Source organism: Rhinatrema bivittatum, chromosome 5 (genome assembly GCF_901001135.1).
Source record: "Rhinatrema bivittatum chromosome 5, aRhiBiv1.1, whole genome shotgun sequence".
Lineage (NCBI taxonomy): Eukaryota > Metazoa > Chordata > Amphibia > Gymnophiona > Rhinatrematidae > Rhinatrema > Rhinatrema bivittatum.
In genome coordinates, this window is record NC_042619.1 from 106,936,070 (window position 1) to 106,954,559 (window position 18,490).

Sequence of the window (18,490 nt, forward strand, 5' to 3'; positions counted from 1 at the left end):
CATGCCCACACTTCAGTTCCAAGTATGCCTATTTTCCATACTCTCATTCAGTCTGACTCCATAGGACATAATGAGGTTAACAGACATCAGTCAGACATGTATAGAAAATGCTATGATATGGTACCAAGGTCCCCAATAGCCATTTAACAAGGGAAAACAACTCAAGAACTGTAGTTTTGATTTGTAAATTTGTATCGAACCCCACCAAACACTCTATCTTCACTGTAAATGAACAGCTGTCATGGTCAGAATGATGAAGCAATGATTTCTCAGAAGTTAAAGTACATTTTTATTGTATTCTGAAAAAAGTAGAATTCCATTTTCCTGATAGATAGGCTTAAGAATGTGAGAAAATAAAGAAGTTGCCATACTGGGTCAGACCAAGGGTCCATCGAGCCCACAATCCTGTTTCCACCAGTGGCCAATCCAGGTTACACGTACCTGGCAAGTACCCAAACACTAAGTAGAACCCATGCTACTAATGCCAGTAATAGCAGTGACTATTCCCTAAATCATCTTGATTCAAAGCAGTTATGGACTTCTCCTTCAAGAACTTATCCAAACCTTTTTTAAACCCAGCCCCACTAATTGCATTAACCACATCCTCTGGCAAATTCCAGAGCTTAATTGTGCGATGAGAGAAAAATAATTTTCTCTGATTTGTTTTAAATGTTCTACTTGCTAACTTCATGGAGTGCCCCTTAGTCCTTCTATTATTCAAAAGAGCAAATAACTGATTCACATTTACCCATTCTAGACCACTCATGATTTTATAGACCTCTATCATATCCCCCTCAGCCGTTTCTTCTCCAAGCTGAACAGCCCTAACCTTTTGAGCCCTTTGCCATGGGGGAGCTGTTCTATCTCCTTTATCATTTTGGTCACCCTTCTCTGTACCTTCTCCACTTTATATCTTTTCTGAGATGCGGCAACCAGAATTGTACACAGTTCTCAAGCTGCAGTCTCACCATGGAGTGATACAGAGGCATTATGACATAAGAAAATGCCATACTGGGTCAGACCAAGGGTCCATCAAGCCCAGCATCCTGTTTCCAACAGTGGCCAATCCAGGCCACAAGAACCTGGCAAATACCCAAAAACTAAGTCTATCCCATGTTACTGTTGCTAGTAATAGCAGTGGCTATTTTCTAAGTCAACTTAATTAATAGCAGGTAATGGACTTCTCCTCTAAGAACGTATCCAGTCCTTTTTTAAACCCAGCTATACTAACTGCACTAACCACATCCCCTGACAACAAATTCCAGAGTTTAATTGTGCGTTGAGTGAAAAAGAACGTTCTCCGATTAGTTTTAAATGTGCCACATTCTAACTTCATGAAGTGCCTCCTAGTCCTTCTTGTTGTGCTCGGGGGTGGACCTTTGTCCTGGAGCAGTGGAGAATGGCTCCCTGGTGGGGAGCAGGAAGCAACTGCCCCCAGGGGGCGGAGCACTGGAGGAGACAGAGGCTAGGATGAGCTTCACCACTGGAAGCCCAAGGTTCCCCTGGGAAGAGACCGTAGGGACCCAGGCTGCTTGGACTTAGGTGGGCCTCACAGGGTCTCCTGGAAGGATGGAAGTCCGGCATGCCCACAGGCAGAAGGGGAGCGCAGTCAGGTTCGAGACTGGAGATCAGATGGAACAAGGAGGACCAGAAGAGCGTAGGTGACAACAAGGCTAGGAACAGAGCCAGAATCTAGAGACGTGGTCAAGCAGGCAGAGGTCAGTGTCCAGGGGTCAGTCCAAGGAGTAGTCAGTAAAGCAGGTCAGATTCCGGAGGTCAGACGAGGTCAGAAGGTAGGCCAAGGTCAGAAGACAAGCAGCAGGCAGACCAATCTAGGAACAAGCAGAGGTCAGGAGGCAGGCAGGCAGGTCAAGGAACAAGCTGAGGTCAGTACCAGTAAGTCAGTCCGGAGGTACTACCTGGGGAGACGGACAGACGAACAGGAACAGAAGGACGCTGGAGTACTAGGATGCAGGAACAAGGCAGGAACAGAACTGGAACAGAAGGATCCTGGAACAAGACTGGAGCAAGATACAAACGCAGTGACAATCTAGCATAAGCCGACCTGATTGCCAAGGCAAGGAAGTACAAGCAGGGACTTCCTTATAACAGGGAATCAATCAGGGCGCGCCGTGGAGCTAGGACCCGCCCTTGGCCCTGCAAGAGGCCAGGTGGTCCACGCGCGCGCATGTAGGGGTGTGGCCATCACAGCCCAAGACGCCGAGCTCTGGCGTGAGGCCTGGTGTGCAGTGGAAGGCCCAGCGACCGCCGCCGCGGGATGCCAAGGACTGGAAGCGCTTGAAGCTGCCGCTAGGGAGGCCGACCCGGGACGGCCTCCCTAGCGGCAGCTTCAAGCGCTTCCAGTCCTTGGATGTGAGCAGGCTCAAGCGCTTCCAGTCCTTGGATGTGAGCAGGCTCATGCACGGGCCAGGCGTGGACGGGGTGCGTAACACTTCTATTATCCAAAAGAGTAAATAACTGTTTCACATTTACTCGTTCTAGTCTTCTCATGATTTTAAACACCTCTATCATATCCCCCCTCAGCCATCTCTTCTCTAAGCTGAACAGTCCTAACCTCTTTAGTCTTTCCTCATAGGGGAGCTGATCCATCCGCTTTATCATTTTGGTCGCCCTTCTCTTTACCTTCTCCATCGCAACTATATCTTTTTTGAGATGGGGTGACCAGAATTGTACACAGTATTCAAGGTGCGGTCTAACCATGGAGTGATACAGAGGCATTATGACATTTTCCGTTTTATTCACCATTCCCTTTCTAATAATTCCTAACATTCTGTTTGCTTTTTTGACTGCCACAGCACACTGAACCGATGATTTCAATGTGTTTTCCACTATGATGCCTAGTTCTCTTTCTTGGATGGTAGCTCCTAATATGGAACCTAACATTGTGTTATTTTTCCCTATTTGCATCACCTTGCACTTGTGCACATTAAATTTTATCTGCCATTTGGATGCCCAATCTAAGGTGGTCCTGCAATTTATCATAATCTACTTGTGATTTAACTACTCTGAATAATTTTGTATCATCTGCAAATTTGATTACCTCACTCATTGTATTCCTTTCCAGATAATTTATAAATAAATATATCTGCCAGTTCACCTTTATCCACATGTTTATTAATCCCTTCAAAAAAATGAAGCAGATTTGTGAGGCAAGGCTTCCCTTGGCTTCACTAGGTCAAAGTAGCATTATCAATGAGGCATGCCATGAAGCGCTACAAGCTGTAAGGCTTCTCTTAGCTATGGAGTCCCACTGGTGTAATTGATCATCCTTGTTGTCCATCAGAGAAATTGTACCTGGTATTCTCTATGCTCAGCAGAATAATCTTCTACACCATATATATCTTCCTTTCTGGAGCTGGCTTCTCTGTTAAGCTATATAAATAAATAAATGTGGAGAAAGCTCACGTGGTGGCGGTGGTTGTATGAGAAGTCCTGTGCATGCCCATAAAAGCAATCTAAGCTTTTTCAGACATCTGTGGAAGTGCTCCATGTCAGTGCCATCAAATGACATCACCCATTTGTGTGGCCAAATATCCTGGCTTCCATGAAGCACATCCATTATAGGTAAGTAAGTACCTTGGTTGAGGAGTATAAGTAACAGGAAAATTTAGATAATTATGCTTCTTTACAAATCATTGGTGAGATCTTATCTATAGTATTGTGGCAACTTCTGGATGCCACTTCTTCAAAAGGATATAGTCAAGCAGATATAATTCAGAGGAGGCCTACCAGAATACTGCAGAGCTTATATCAAAGGATATATGAATAAAGACTTGATATTTATACTCTAGAAGAGAAAGGCATATGATAGAGACATTCAGATACCTGAAAAGGTATTAAATAATGTACAAGAAGCAATAATTTTTCAGAGAAAAGAATTAAGGATGCACATTTGTTGTGTTTCATTTTATTATTTTATTCGCAGAAAAATGTTATACATATAGGGGCGGATTTTAAAACGAGCGCGAATAGCCTACTTTTGTTTGCGCTCCAGGCGCAAACAAAAGTACGCTGGATTTTAGTAGATACGCGCGGAGCCGCGCGTATCTGCTAAAATCCTGGATCGGCGCACGCAAGGCTATCGATTTCGTATAGCCGGCGCGCGCCGAGCCGCGCAGCCTACCCCGTTCCCTCCAAGGCCGCTCCGAAATCGGAGCGGCCTCGGAGGGAACTTTCCTTTGCCCTCCCCTCACCTTCCCCTCCCTTCCCCTACCTAACCCACCCGCCCGGCCCTGTCTAAACCCCCCCCTTACCTTTGTCGGGGGATTTACGCCTCCCGGAGGAAGGCGTAAATCCCCGCGCGTCAGCGGGCCTCCTGTGCGCCGGGACGCGACCTGGGGGCGGGTCCGGAGGGCGCGGCCACGCCCCCGGGCCGCCCCGGGCCATAGCCACGCCCCCGGAACGCTCCCAACACGCCCCGAAAACGCCGCGCGGTTCGGGCCCGCCCCCCGACACGCCCCCTCCGAAAACCCCGGGTCTTACGCGAGTCCCGGGGCTCTGCGCGCGCCGGTAGGCCTACGTAAAATAGGCTTCCCAGCGCGCAGGGCCCTGCTCGCGTAAATCCGCCCGGTTTTGGGCGGATTTACGCGAGCAGGGCTCTGAAAATCCGCCCCATAAAATTGTTTACAAGCATAACATCAGTTTAGGGAGAGTACACTTGGACTTCAGCCTTAATTTTCAAAGTGGATATTTATATGTAAGTCCACTTCGAAAGTTTGCAGGACCATGCACGTACCATAGTGTGGCATAGATGTGCAGATTTACACTGCTAGAGAGCATGTGTAAATGTGCACACAGACATTTATGCTCATAATTTCAAACATCAAAAGTGTGCTGATAAATTATTTCCCCTCCCCAAACTCCATTCTTGAGATTGTCTTTTTGCAGTATGTATAAAAGTACATTCAAAATCACTTCTGCAAGTACTTTTCCACATACAACTCCCAGGGTAATTTTCAAAAAGCCCATTTACGTGTGTAAATCCTTTTGAAAATGACCCCAAGTGCAAAAACAATTGCATACAGGCACAGAAACACATTTTACATGCGTAAGTAAAGAACAAAATGAATAAAATATTTTCCACTCACACCCTTAGAAAGGATAGTCCAAAAGAAAGGATCATGGTATGAGACTTAAAGAGGATAGACTCAAGAGTAGTATAAGGAAATATTTTGTTAAAAAAATGGGTAATGATGTGTGAAACAGCCTTCCAGTGAAGATGGTAGAGCCAGAGAATTCAAGAAAACATGGGGTTAAATTGAAGGGGTAGCAAAGTTGTGAAAGTAATTCCAAAGATCAAGTTGGATTTGTGGCATTAGAAAAGGAGCAGAAGAAAGAAAGAGTGAATGGGTCTTGCAGTTGTCATCTGCCATTATTTTCTGATTCTATGGTGAAAGGAAAGAAAATCTCTTTATTTTATACTTAACCTGTTTGTCTTTTACAGGTGATTATCCTGCCCCTAGAGCTGTCCTAACTGGTCATGATCATGAGGTTGTCTGTGTGTCAGTCTGTGCAGAACTGGGACTTGTTATCAGTGGAGCAAAAGGTCAGAAACTATTTTACATTTTGTGTTAACAATTCTCTGTTATCCATTGGTAAATATTTTTTATTTCCTAGAGCTCATTGTGATTTTTACCATGCTGAATTACTTCTGGAAAAGATACATATTTGTTTTTTTCATTTCTACATAGCTGCTTCTGTTAAAGTTAAACTTTTGCAGTGCTGTATAATGTATTACATTGATAGTATCCCACAACAAGCTGGCACATAGGCCAGCAGTGAAAAGTTCATAGTTCTATTCCAACAAATCTAGAAAAGGTGCAGAGGGGAGCAACAAAAATAATAGAGGATGGAACAACTCCCTTATGATGAGAGGCTACACATAATTCTAGAACAATGGGGCACTTCATGAAATGAAAAATCAACAATTTAAAACAAATTATAGAAAATACTTTTTTACTCAGCACGCAATCAAGCTGTGGAATTTATTGCCAGAGGATATGATCAAGGCGACTAGCATAGCAGGTTTAAAAGAGGTGTGGACAAGTCCCTGGAGGAAAAGTCCATAAAATGTTATTAGCTAGGTAGACTAAAATAGATCTGCTCTTTGGGATCTGCCAGGTACGTGTGACCCAGACTGGCCACAGTTAGAGATAGGATGCTGGACTTGATGAACATTGTTCTGACCCAACATGGCATGTCTTGCGTTCTTATGTGCCTCATTCTGAGTAATGGCCTTCTTGGATTTTTCAGTAGGCACAGCAGGCTTGTGCCTAGGGCAGTAGATATCTGGGGAGCAGCAGGAGGATCAAAAAAAATGTTCTGACTCCTAGCTGTAACATCAAAATTTTAAAAAGCCTCCACTGCTCCTGTGATGCTTGCCTGCCATGGCTGAGAAAGAACAATTGTTCTCCCAGCAGATATGAAGGACAAAGCAGATCCACAGCTGCTCACCACTTGCCTGATGGGGCATGCAACAAACTAAGAAGAGCCCTTGCCCGTAGTCCAGTCCTGCAGAGGGTCTAAACAAAGACGCTGGCACTACAGTCACTCATGTTCTCCCAGGACAAGCAGGATGGTAGTCCTCACATATGGATGACGTCACTAGTCGGAGCCCTATCACGGAAAACTTTTCTGTCAAAGTTTCTAGAAAGCTTTGACTGGCACACTGAGCATGCCCAGCATGCCATGATCCCTGTGTCCACAGGGATCTCCCTTCAGTCTCTTTTTTTCCGCGATGCAGTTTGCCTCGCATTTAGGAGCTCTGTGAGATTTTTCTTACAACTTTTCCTCATGGAAACACTTCAAGTTTTACTTCACAAATAATTTTCCCTACAAGGGTCTCTCTTCGCATACATTCCATCGACGCTCGGTGAGTACTATGCCCTGTTTTTCGGTTGGTTCCAGTCACCTCACTAATGGTTCCCCCGGGTTACCAGCCGAATTGCGGCCTTCTTTTCACCCTTGGTCCACCCCATGATACCTGTGAGTGTCCTTGCTACGAACCTCCACCAGGTCCATCAGAGCTAGAGGGTTTGGGACGTCCATGGTTCCCATTGCTGCCAGGGCCGCCGTCAATGCCATCCACGCCCCATTGGTGCCATTGATGCCCCCATCAATGGCCCTCATCGATTACATCGAAGACCCCGTTGAATTGATGCCTTGGGCAATGCCATCGGTGCCTCCGTCGATGCCTTCGTCAATCCCTTCGATGCCACTGTTGATGCCGTCAATACTATCAAAGCCACCATCGATACCTCCATCGATGCCCTCGACTAAAAAAAAACGCTCCATACTTCGGGTTCTAAACCAGAGCCCATTGTAATCCTTGGGCGACAAACAATGCCAAGAGCACTAGAGGCACAGTGACCGTCCATCACCAATGCCATCCAAGACAGCGAGGACATCTTCCTCAGTGCTGGAGAATGACTGGGCTGAGCACCGAGGGAAACATCGTCTCTGCCACAGTAACTGTCTGTCGCCAGCGCCATTCTGGACATCGGTGGCAACTTCCTTGGTGCTGGAAAATGACCGGGCTGAGCAACGAGGGAAACATCATCATTGCCACAGTAACCGTCCGTTACCTTTGCCATTCTGGACATCGGTGGCAGTTTACTCTGTGCTGGAGAATGACGGGCCATGCACCAAGGGAAAGATCGTCGCCGGCACCAACATGCTTCCGCGTTTGGTGCCGGCACTGATACTGCACTGGCATCAATCTCCATTGAGCCAGTTGCAAAGCGGGCCCGGTTACAACAGTCACCATGCTCCTCTGCACCCGAGGCACCGAGGCATTCCCCACCGACACCGGTGCCGGGTACTGAACCACCACAGATTCATGTGGAAGTGCCAGTAACGCCTAGCCTGTCTTCCCCTGTAGCTGCAATACCTATACCAGCTCCAGGGAGGAACTGGACATCCTCATCCGTCAGGCTTTGATGCCTTCCGGAATCTACTAGCACCGGAGCCATCGATGTTCGCACTGTTGTGGCACCTACCAACGACAGCCTAAGTCTTCGACGCTGACTCATCCTTCTGAGCTCCACGGACCCCTATACCTAGCCGAGGATCCTTGAGGGATGATGGGCACTCTAATCCCACTTCGGCTTCAATCCCATCGAGACCTAAGTTAAGGACGTGTCTGAACATAAGAACCTAAGAAAATGCCATACTGGGTCAGACCAAGGGTCCATCAAGCCCAGCATCCTGTTTCCAACAGTGGCCAATCCAGGCCATAAGAACCTGGCAAGTACCCAAAAACTAAGTCTATTCCATGTTACCATTGCTAATGGCAGTGGCTATTCTCTAAGTGAACTTAATAGCAGGTAATGGACTTCTCCTCCAAGAACTTATCCAATCCTTTTTTAAACACAGCTATACTAACTGCAACAAATTCCAGAGTTTAATTGTGCGTTGAGTAAAAAAGAACTTTCTCCGATTAGTTTTAAATGTGCCCCATGCAAACTTCATGGAGTGCCCCCTAGTCTTTCTACTATCCGAAAGAGTAAATAACCGATTCACATCTACCCGTTCTAGACCTCTCATGATTTTAAACACCTCTATCATATCCCCCCTCAGTATTCTCTTCTCCAAGCTGAAAAGTCCTAACCTCTTTAGTCTTTCCTCATAGGGGAGTTGAAACCAGCCCTTTCGACCTGGTCACTAAAAGGGACCAGAAGTTTCGGGAGGTTCTAGGTCGTAATAGCTTCCAAGAACCATATCGGTGTCACATATTGCAATTTACCAGCTATGTTTGATACAACACCAAGGGAACCTCTCTGCCATCCACATGAAATTCGAGCAACATGTGATTGCTTCGAAACGTCCTCCCATTGCCAGCAACAGTACTCTGAACTAGATGGTAACCTGGTTTTCGGCCTCTGATTTACGGCCCGAAGTCCAAGATAATCTAGCTGATCTGCCATGCACTGCAGATAATCTCTTCGTGCACAAGCTCCAGCAGACAGTGGCTCAATTGCAAGACCTCCACGAGACCCTGTAATAGCTCTCTACGTTTCTTGCAAATCCTCCCTCCTCGGCTAGAAAACCAGCGAAGAGGGATGCTAGGACCTTTTACCGCTCCCGAGTGAGACCAACAGGTATCCAGATCACACCAGCTCCGCCAGTCGGGCAGGCTCTGGAATTTTCTACCTTGCCAGAGAACAGAACGGCCCACCCCACCCCACCCCACTGAGGACCAGGGCTCGGGATACCGTTCCCCGGACACAAGGCAGAGGTTTTTAATCCCGCTATTTCCTACTTTCAAAGAAAATAGGTGACCTCCGCCCATCCTGGACCTCAGAAATCTCAATTTCTTCAGAAAGAAAATTTCAGAATAATGTCTCTTGGCACCATGCTTTCCTTACTACAACAAGGGGGTTGCCTTTATTCTCTGGACTTTCTATACGCTTCATAGTGAGTCAGCAACATTTTCAATACCAAGTTCTGCCACTCAAACTAGCTTCGACAACTTGTGTTTTTCACCAAATACCTAGCAGTGACTGATGTTCATCTACAAAGAACAACAGCATTCACACGTTTCCTTTCTTGGACGACTGCCTGATAAGGGGTCAATCCAAGCAAGGAGCTTTAAATTCTCCAAGACTCACTATAAATCTAGAGCAGATCTGGGCACTACAGTCGCAAAGGCCTTCCTGCCCAACAACCGCGTAGACATCCTATCAAGTTGTCCACATCTCTGCGCGCATGCAACATAGCCTCGGCCCATCAAATCTTTCATTGCTGGGCCACATGTTTCCATGATCAATGTCACTCCTATGGCCAGACTAGCCATGAGAAGAATTCAGTGGATTTTAAAATTTCAGTGGCTCTAAGCCACTCCACCGCTTTCGTCCCGGCTCCATATCACCGATCCCATACCAAATCCTCACATGATCTTGGCCATGGTCGCATTCAACTTGGATTGGAGAACTCATATCAATACCCTCCAAATCCAAAATGCGTCGACTCCACTCCATAACAACTCTCAGATCAACTTCCTGGAGCTTCGAGCCACGCGTTATGCACTTTATACCTTCCAACACTGCCTCACACAAAACTTATTGGATTCAGACAGACAACATAGTAGCAATGTGGTACTCGAACAAACAGGGACGCACAGGCTCTTATCTACTCTGCCAGGCAGCCGCGCAGTTCTGGGCCCTGGCCCTCGCACACTCCATGCATCTCTGGGCCACTTATCTAACAGGCATACCGAACATACTAACAAACCATCTCAATCAATGTCTCCATACCCACAAGGGGTCTCTGAATCCATGTGAAGTGAGCAAAATCTTATAGCACTGAGGTCAACCAACCATCTACCTCTTGCGTCCGAATCGAACCACAGAGTGGACAGATTCTGCTCCCTACACAGGTATACAAATACATTAGCCATGGGCACCTTTGCTCGCCCCTGCAACAAAGGCCTCCTATAGGCATCTCTTCCGATACCGCTCATAGCCAAAACTCTCGTGAAGCTGCAGCAGTACAGGTTTTCAATGATTCTTATAACCCCGTACTGGCCTCAACAAGTATGCTTCCCCATACTTTTCAACCCCTCACTCCAGGAACCAATTTGCCTGCCCACAGGCCAATCTCATAACAGACTCACTGATATTCTCAGGTACTTGTAGCTTCATGACAACCTTCAACACGTAAGTCTTGCCATTCAAAATGGGCAAGATTTACCAAATGACATGCACAAAAAGATATTGGCCCCTTTTTTCCTGCCCCACTCCATCTCTACTGGGCTATCTAGGATTACTTTCGGATTCTGGTCCCCAGACATCCTCGGCACAGGTGCACCTCCGTTCCATCTCAGGGTACCACAAGAAGTAGGGGATGCCTTGTTAACAGCTCAACCCCTTATAAGTCGGTTTATCATTGATTTTCTACAACTTAAGCCTCCTCTATGATCACTGGTTACGGAAAGGGGCTTAAATGTAGTGCTCACAAGGCTCATGCGTTCCCCGTTCAAGCTTTTGCATTCCTATAACATTAAAATTCTAACATGGAAAATTATTTTTCTCGTAGCCATCACCTCTGCTAAAAGGGTCAGTGAGTTACAAGCCCCTGTTACATACTCACTCGACACTAGGTTCCTCCGTGACAGAGTGGTCCTCCGTACTCACCCTAAATTTCTTCTTACGGTGGACACAGCCTCTCACCTTACTCAGTCTATAATCTGCCCACTCTTTCCCAAGGCCTCACTCTCACCAGGGTGAGAGGGTTTTGCACACCTTGGGCTATAAGCGTGCACTTGCATTCTATCCAGTCCGCAATGCACTACATAGGACATCCACCCAACTCTTTGCTTCTTTTACAAAAACCAGCTGCGAGTTCCAGTGGGCAAACAAACTCTCTCCAACGGGCTAGCAGACTGTATCAAATTCTGCTATGAGGAAGCAGGCCTTCCTCTCCAGGGGTATGTGCAGGCATATTTTATAAGGGCCATGGCAACATCGGTAGCACACTATCCTTCAGTACCAATTGCCGACCTCTGCTAGGCTGCGACATGGAGCTCACTTCACACATTCGCAGCTCTCTACTGCTTAGATAAGGAAGTCCATTAAGACTCTGCCTTTGGCCAATCTCTCTTGAAAAACTTTGTTCCAGTATAATCCCCAACTTCTTCCACAACCACCTGCTGTGATTTCAGGCTGCCTCATCATTGCCAATAGCACCCCAATTATTGTGCCTGCTGCACGAGTTGTCTGCTTTTGGCCTGTTGTAATATGAGTCAGCCTGTAGCTTGCTAATCACCCATATGTGAAGACTACCATCCTGCTTGTCCTGGGAGAAAGCAGAGTTGCTTACCTGTAACAGGTGTTCTCCCAGGACAGCAGAATGTAGTCCTCACGAAACCCACCCGCCACCCCGCGGAATTGGGTCCACTTACATTTTGTTATTTTATTTTTCGCTCGCACTTTTTTGCTACAAACGAGACTGAAGGGAGACCCCGGTGGACTAAGGGGTCATGGCATGCTGGGTGTGCTCAGTGTGTCAGTCAAAGCTTTCTAGAAACTTTGACAGAAAAGTTTTCCGTGATACGGCTCCGTCCAGTGACGTCACCCATATGTGAGGACTACATCCTGCTGTCCTGGGAGAACACCTGTTACAGGTAAGCTACTCTGCTTTGTCTGCTTCCCTCCCTTCACGCTGCGTAATTTGGCCCACAGTGGGACCAGACAAAAGTACCAGCTTCACCAGCATCCACTTTGCCCACCTTCCTCCATCCACTCCAATACTCCCTCTCCCCCATGGTTTGGGGGTGACGATGAACAAAGGTGTTGAGTCCATGTTACTCGGTAGCTACTGCCCCACCCCTCCTCCCAGCGTGACCCAGGTCAAAATAAAAATTTACCAATGCCATTCTATTCCCCTCTGAGCCAGCCTTGGGCAGGGCCAAAGCACTACTGCTGCCACTGTTCCCTGCAGTCTTCAGACAATACCAAGGAGAGAGGTACAATCACAAAAGAAATCAGGACTTGTGGTCAGGTCTTCTAACTGGCTTCCTCCTGCCCCAGCTAAATAGCTGATCTGACCAGCACTGGAGGAAGATGAGCTGGAGGCAGTCGGAATGACTATTATAAATAAATAAATAAATATGGAGGTCCATACACCTGACTACTGGCCCCAATCTCCTGTAGACTGGGCTATGAAGGGGAAGATAGAAAGAGGTCCCTAGGAAACTGGAGAGGCAGTATTCAGGCTTGGAACTCAGAGATGATATGGGGATGGGAAAGATAATGAGCACTAAGAAATGGGGATGGGGGAGAGAGAGACTGAGAGATGAGTTTGAGAGACAGGGTCATCCTTGGAGTTGGGGGGAGGGGGAGTGACACCATCAACAGTGCTGAGGGGTTACAAAAAAATTAAATCAGCCCTCGAATAATGACTGACTAAAATCTCAAGTACAAATTGTACATCTCACCAGGTACTGCAGCTGTACACAATAAAATCCTTTCAGGCACTTATTGCCTTTCTACTACAAATAATTATTAATGTATAAAAGGTTATTCTGAATTACAAATTAACAAAAGAATATCATTCACAATGAATAAAGTCACAGATTAATACCATAATATAATAGATCTGTCTGAATAATTAATAAATATGTATTTTCTAAGTATATGTACAATATATTGTTTTACTATGAATTTTATGCTTGTATATTTTATTTGTATGTGTATATGTGTATATTTAAATTTTGAGCAGAATAATATATGCATATAAAAACGCATCAATGCTTAGACTGCAAAATAAAATTGAAATCTTGATGAAGAAAACCCTTCATCCTGAGTTAGAAGGAGGTGAGGCAGTAGACTGGCCTTCCGAAGTGCGCTAGTATACAGCATATCCATATTCAAGCCTCCATTCTGGGCTGGCTGGCTTCTGGCTTATCATGGAAATAGTATTCTTGGACTTCAAGTTGGAGGAGGTTGATTGTTGCTAGGGATGTGCAGTCTAAAAATTTTCAGTTCAGTATGTTCTTTAAATATTAACCAAATTGCTGGGCATTCAGATTTGAAAACAATGAGAAAGTCAACTATAGGTTTCACCCATGTCATCCTCTTCGGCTCAGGAAAGAGCTCTTTAAACTGCAAAACATGAGTAACAACAAACAAATAGTTACGCAGTCATGGATAATCTGAAAAAAATTAAATAAAAGGACTGATCATGTAACATATTTTTCGATGAAAGGTAGAATTGTAATATGTTTATCATTTTATAATTTACAGAAGGTCCTTGTCTAGTACACACAATCACTGGAGATTTGCTGAGAGCATTGGAGGGACCGGAAAACTGCATGTACCCACGTTTGATTTCAGTTTCCAGTGAAGGCCATTGTATCATCTATTATGAACGAGGGCGATTCTGCAATTTCAGCATTAATGGGAAACTCTTAGGTCAAATGGAAATCAACGACTCAACCAGGGTAAACCTAATTGCTACAACTATTTTGAGACTATTTGTATAGTTTGTTATGAACTGCATATTGTATGCTCCTGTTTAATGTAAATCACAAAAGTGAAATTAGTTAAATCCCTCTAGCTGAGCTCTCATTAATATATTTTAGTCATTTTCAAGTTGAGAACATTATTAGCATCTCAGATATCAAGTTAGTCCTCAAGGCAAGCTAAATGGTGGCTGCTACTTAGCCAGTTAAGTCCGACTTAACAAGCTAAGTTTCTTTTTAATATCAGCCTTATTGGTTTTAAAACATAATTATGTCAAACCGCCCACTGCCCACCCATAACACCTAAAGAGAGCCATGGTGACGCTGACGAGGTGAGGCCTACCCTTCCTCCCTCCACCGCATTCAGAGGCACCGGATCCAGAGGCATCAGATCCTCCCCCACCCTTTAAGCAAGAGGCAGGAAGTCAGGAAGAGGGAAACGACACCGAGGAGGCAGAGACCGCTCATCACCCACCCACCCCAGCATATGCATGTTATAAAGTCAGGTGGCTGTGTGCTGGATTTTAGAATCTGCACATACATGTGCGGGCGGCACGTGCAAGGGGAGGTGAATTTTTTAAAATTACGTGCGGCGACAAAATCAGGCCTTCTTCCTTTCCCTCCCAGTCTGCTCCAATTAACAAGTGGACTGGGAGAGAACTTCCCTACCCCCCTACCTAAACTCCCTCCCTCTTCCCTCTCCTCCCCACCCCCTAAACCCTTCCTATCTATCCTATTTTTTTTGTTTTGCAACTTACTTCATGGCCAGAGATGAAGTAAGTTATGCGTCCCGGCTCACCCCCCGCTCTGTCCAGACCCTGCCCCCTGGCCCTCCCCTTCAGAGAGGCCCGGAATTTGTGCATCTACTGAGGTTTACACGCGTGGCTGGGCCCGTTTTAAAATGCACGTGGTGCGCGCAAGGCCCAGCCATGTGCATAAAGCCCCGGTTTAATGCGCGCAGGCCTTTTAAATTCTGGCTGATATTGCATACAGCACCTCCTTAGCCACCTCTTTTGAGTCCTTTCAGCCTCTGTCATGTCCTTAGAATGAATAAGATATGGAGAGAATGCCCTGAGCACTGGTTTGGGGGGGTGGGGACCCATCTCTGCTTACATTTGGGGAGGGAGTTAAGTGGTTTAGCCCACAGGAACCCATCTTTATTCATTTGGGATCCCTTCTCGTTAGTCTTGAGGAGGGAAGAGGTGGCTAGTCTTCCAAACAGACACATTAGTCTGCTGAGGCAACCCAAAAAAATACTTAACTACGTCTCTTGAGGTATGGTTAATTTTTGGCAATCATGGTAGTTTAACATAAATCACATTTGTTAACGCAATTTGAACTAACTGTATGTATTATTGAGTTGCTTAGCACATATTTTTAGCTCATTTAAATATTATTTGTGTTATACTGGGAAATTTTATTTTATTTTTTTGTAAAATGCTTCTCCAGCAAAAGCCACCAAAAGCAGTATGTACAAAAGCCTCATAAGTGGTAAAAATATTTATCAAGAAAATTAAAATTTAAAATAAGTATGTTAATGCTAATATAAGTATGTAAATGTTAATGCAAACTTATTAATGTCACTTGACTGTAATATATACTTTAATAGATGCCCCATTTTAAGAAATATGGTTGCATCTGCTCTAGCCAGTACCATTAAAAATTGAATGCATTAGGTTTCTGCTTGATTCTGAGTATGCCCATTGATGTTTCTTAGCAAATTAGAAAAAGGTCTGTCGTAAATAACAGGAATTGAAAGTTTCAAAATTTTACTGTATAGTATCCATGTAGTCCATTTCCTCTCAAGATTGGAAAGCTGCTGTAACATACTTTAAGCTCTATAGTTCAAAAACCATGAAATAAATAAACTATGATGATGATGAAGGATATATCCAGAATTTCAAAAAGCATTCTTTGAATTATGTATGTGTGTGCCTGTGTTGTATATGTCTGATCAATCCTCATTTCTTTCTTCTCTTCCTCACTCAACCCACCTCTCCCTCAGTGTACCCCCACCAAATGTCAATTATCTCTCTTCTGTTCCCTCCCAGTCTTAATTTGCCCCACTCCTGGTCTCAATCTCCCCTCAGCAGTTCATTCCCTTATCTCAGTAGAATGAGTCATCAGTCTCCTAGTTCTCAGTTGCCCTGTGTGTTTATGTGTGTCTAAAACTCCTTTCAGAACTGGAAGAGAAAGCTGGCGCTTTGAGTTATTGGCTAGCAATCAGGTCAATCCAGTAAAGTGCGGCCGCGTTTACCCCGCTCCTAACCCGCTTTCTACTCACTTTCCGGCCGCGTTAGCCCTTCCTGCGATCCACAATCCCCTTTAACCTACTCTTACCGCGTCCTTAAATCCTCGGGTAACCCCTTCCGCACGCGGCATGTATATTACATGTAAACGATCGAATTAGCTATTCCCTACCATCCAGTAACGCGTGCCCCGACTATCGCCTTTTTACCCTGCCATTTTGCCGCGCATTTAACCTGCTAACTTACCGCCTACCCTTACCCCTGCGTTAGAGGCAGGGGTAAGAGTAGGCGGCAAACTTTCCCCCAGCCCCCGCTCACCTGCCCTGGCCGCGTCCATGGGTGCTGGTCTCCGGGGCAGCCCCAGTCTTCTCCCCTCCTCCCGAAGCAACAAAAGTGAAAAAGCGAAAAAAAAAAAAACGAAAAAAAAAGTTGCAAGAGAGAGGGGAGAGAGGACGGGCAACCCTACGCCCAGGATTGCCAGTCCTGTCCCCCCTTCTCCCAAAGCAAGGCGCGAAAAGCAGCCTTGCTCCGGGAGTAGGGGAGAGAGGACTGGCAGTGTAACGCGACGAAGCGGCTTACTTTTTTTGCAGCCCCCCTCCGGAGACGGACATCAGCGAGTACTGCCTCCAGCTGCCCGCGAAGATGGACGCCTGCACGGGCAAAAGCGGCCCCTGTTCTTGCAATTGGGCCGCTCAAGGCGTGACGTCATGACGTTTGGCGTCACGGCATGTGACGTAACGTCTTGAGCGGCCCAATTGCACGCACAGGGGCCGCTTTCGCCCGTGCAGGCATCCATCTTCTCTGGGAGGCAGGGGAGCCGTGATCCGTCTCCGCCGATGTCTGTCTCTGGAGGAAGTGGCTGCAAAAAAAGTAAGTCGCTTTGTCGCGTTACACTGCCAGTCCTCTCTCCCCTCCTCCCTGAGCAAGGCTGCTTTTTGCGCCTTGCTTCGGGAGGAGTGGGGACAGGACTGGCAATCCCGAGCGTAGGATTGCCCGTCCTCTCTCCCCTCTCTCTTGCTTTTTTTTTTTTTTCGCTTTTTTCCGCTTTCGTTGCTTGCTTCGGGAGGAGGGGAGAGAGGGCTGACAATCCCGAGCTTCGGAGAACCGTCCACTTCCTGGTACCTGTCATTTCAAATGTCATTTGAAATAACATTTGAAATGACAGATACCAGCGTGTCTGTGAAGCGTTAGGCCCGCGCACCCAGGTTACTGTATAGGCGCTGTATAGCGATCTATACAGTAAAATGGGTTGCGCGGGCCTAATGCTTCACGGAAGCTTTTTAGACGCAGCTTGCATTTGCAAGCTATTTACATACAGGATCGAGTGGTAGGTGAGCTGTACTGTGCGTGCGGCAACCGCAGGTGCGCCGGGCACTAATGCAGCTCTTCCTACCACTCGTTACTGGATTGACCTGAATGTGATTGTCTAGTTGCTTGGCAATCAGTTCTAAAGCTGATTGGTCAGTAAGAGAATTTGTCATGTCAGACTCCTTTTATGAGAGCATGACAGACAGACAATAGCTTTTATTATATAGGATATGTAGAAATGTGTGATTTAATTTTTTTTCCTTTTCAAAGGCCATCCTTCTGAGCAGCGATGGACAGAATCTTGTAACAGGTGGAGACAATGGAGTGGTGGAAGTATGGCAGGCTTGTGATTTCAAACAGCTCTATATTTATCCTGGATGTGATGCAGGCATTAGAGCAATGGATTTATCACATGATCAGAGGTGAGCTGAATGCAAGTAGCAGAAGATAAAACTATATAAAGTACTATATAAAGAAGCATATAGATAAATCAGATTTTGCTTATTTTATGTGTAGCCCTTCCATCAATCAGGGAACATAAAATGAGAAGTTCTGACCCTAATGATAAGGGCCAGTCTCTCAAATTTATTTAGTGGGTTCAGAATTTGGGTCATACAGGTGGTGAAATGGACCCTGTTAGGAGCAACACTTTCCTTTGACTAGTCAGAGACTGAATGAGCCATTATCTCTATGTACCTGGTTCCCATATTTCTCTAATACTGCTGACATAAAGTGTCATGATACAGAGTCACACCACACAAAAGTATAACCAAATTCTTAACTTTATTTCTGGTTTTTACAGCCAGCCACTATAAATTTTAATATAGGGTAAACATTCCGTACTGAATACTCAGAGGCAGATATTCAAAGATAGCCATTTATGGCCTCGATTTATCATTTTGCTATAAATTTTGCATGAATATTGCCCGCAATAAAAAAAAAGGGGGGCATG

General features: G+C 45.7%; 1 protein-coding gene across 9 annotated transcripts in view; it reads left to right on the forward strand.

The window, feature by feature from the left end:
* The window catches only part of NBEA (neurobeachin), a 2,460,099-nt gene that overhangs the window by 2,428,968 nt on the left and 12,641 nt on the right, over positions 1–18,490 (forward strand). For all 9 annotated transcript variants that reach the window (XM_029602688.1, XM_029602690.1, XM_029602689.1 and 6 more), the window contains 3 exons: positions 5,465–5,566; positions 13,764–13,960; positions 17,809–17,960. In XM_029602688.1, coding sequence (XP_029458548.1) covers positions 5,465–5,566; positions 13,764–13,960; positions 17,809–17,960 — 451 coding nt within the window. The remainder of the gene's footprint in view (positions 1–5,464; positions 5,567–13,763; positions 13,961–17,808; positions 17,961–18,490) is intronic.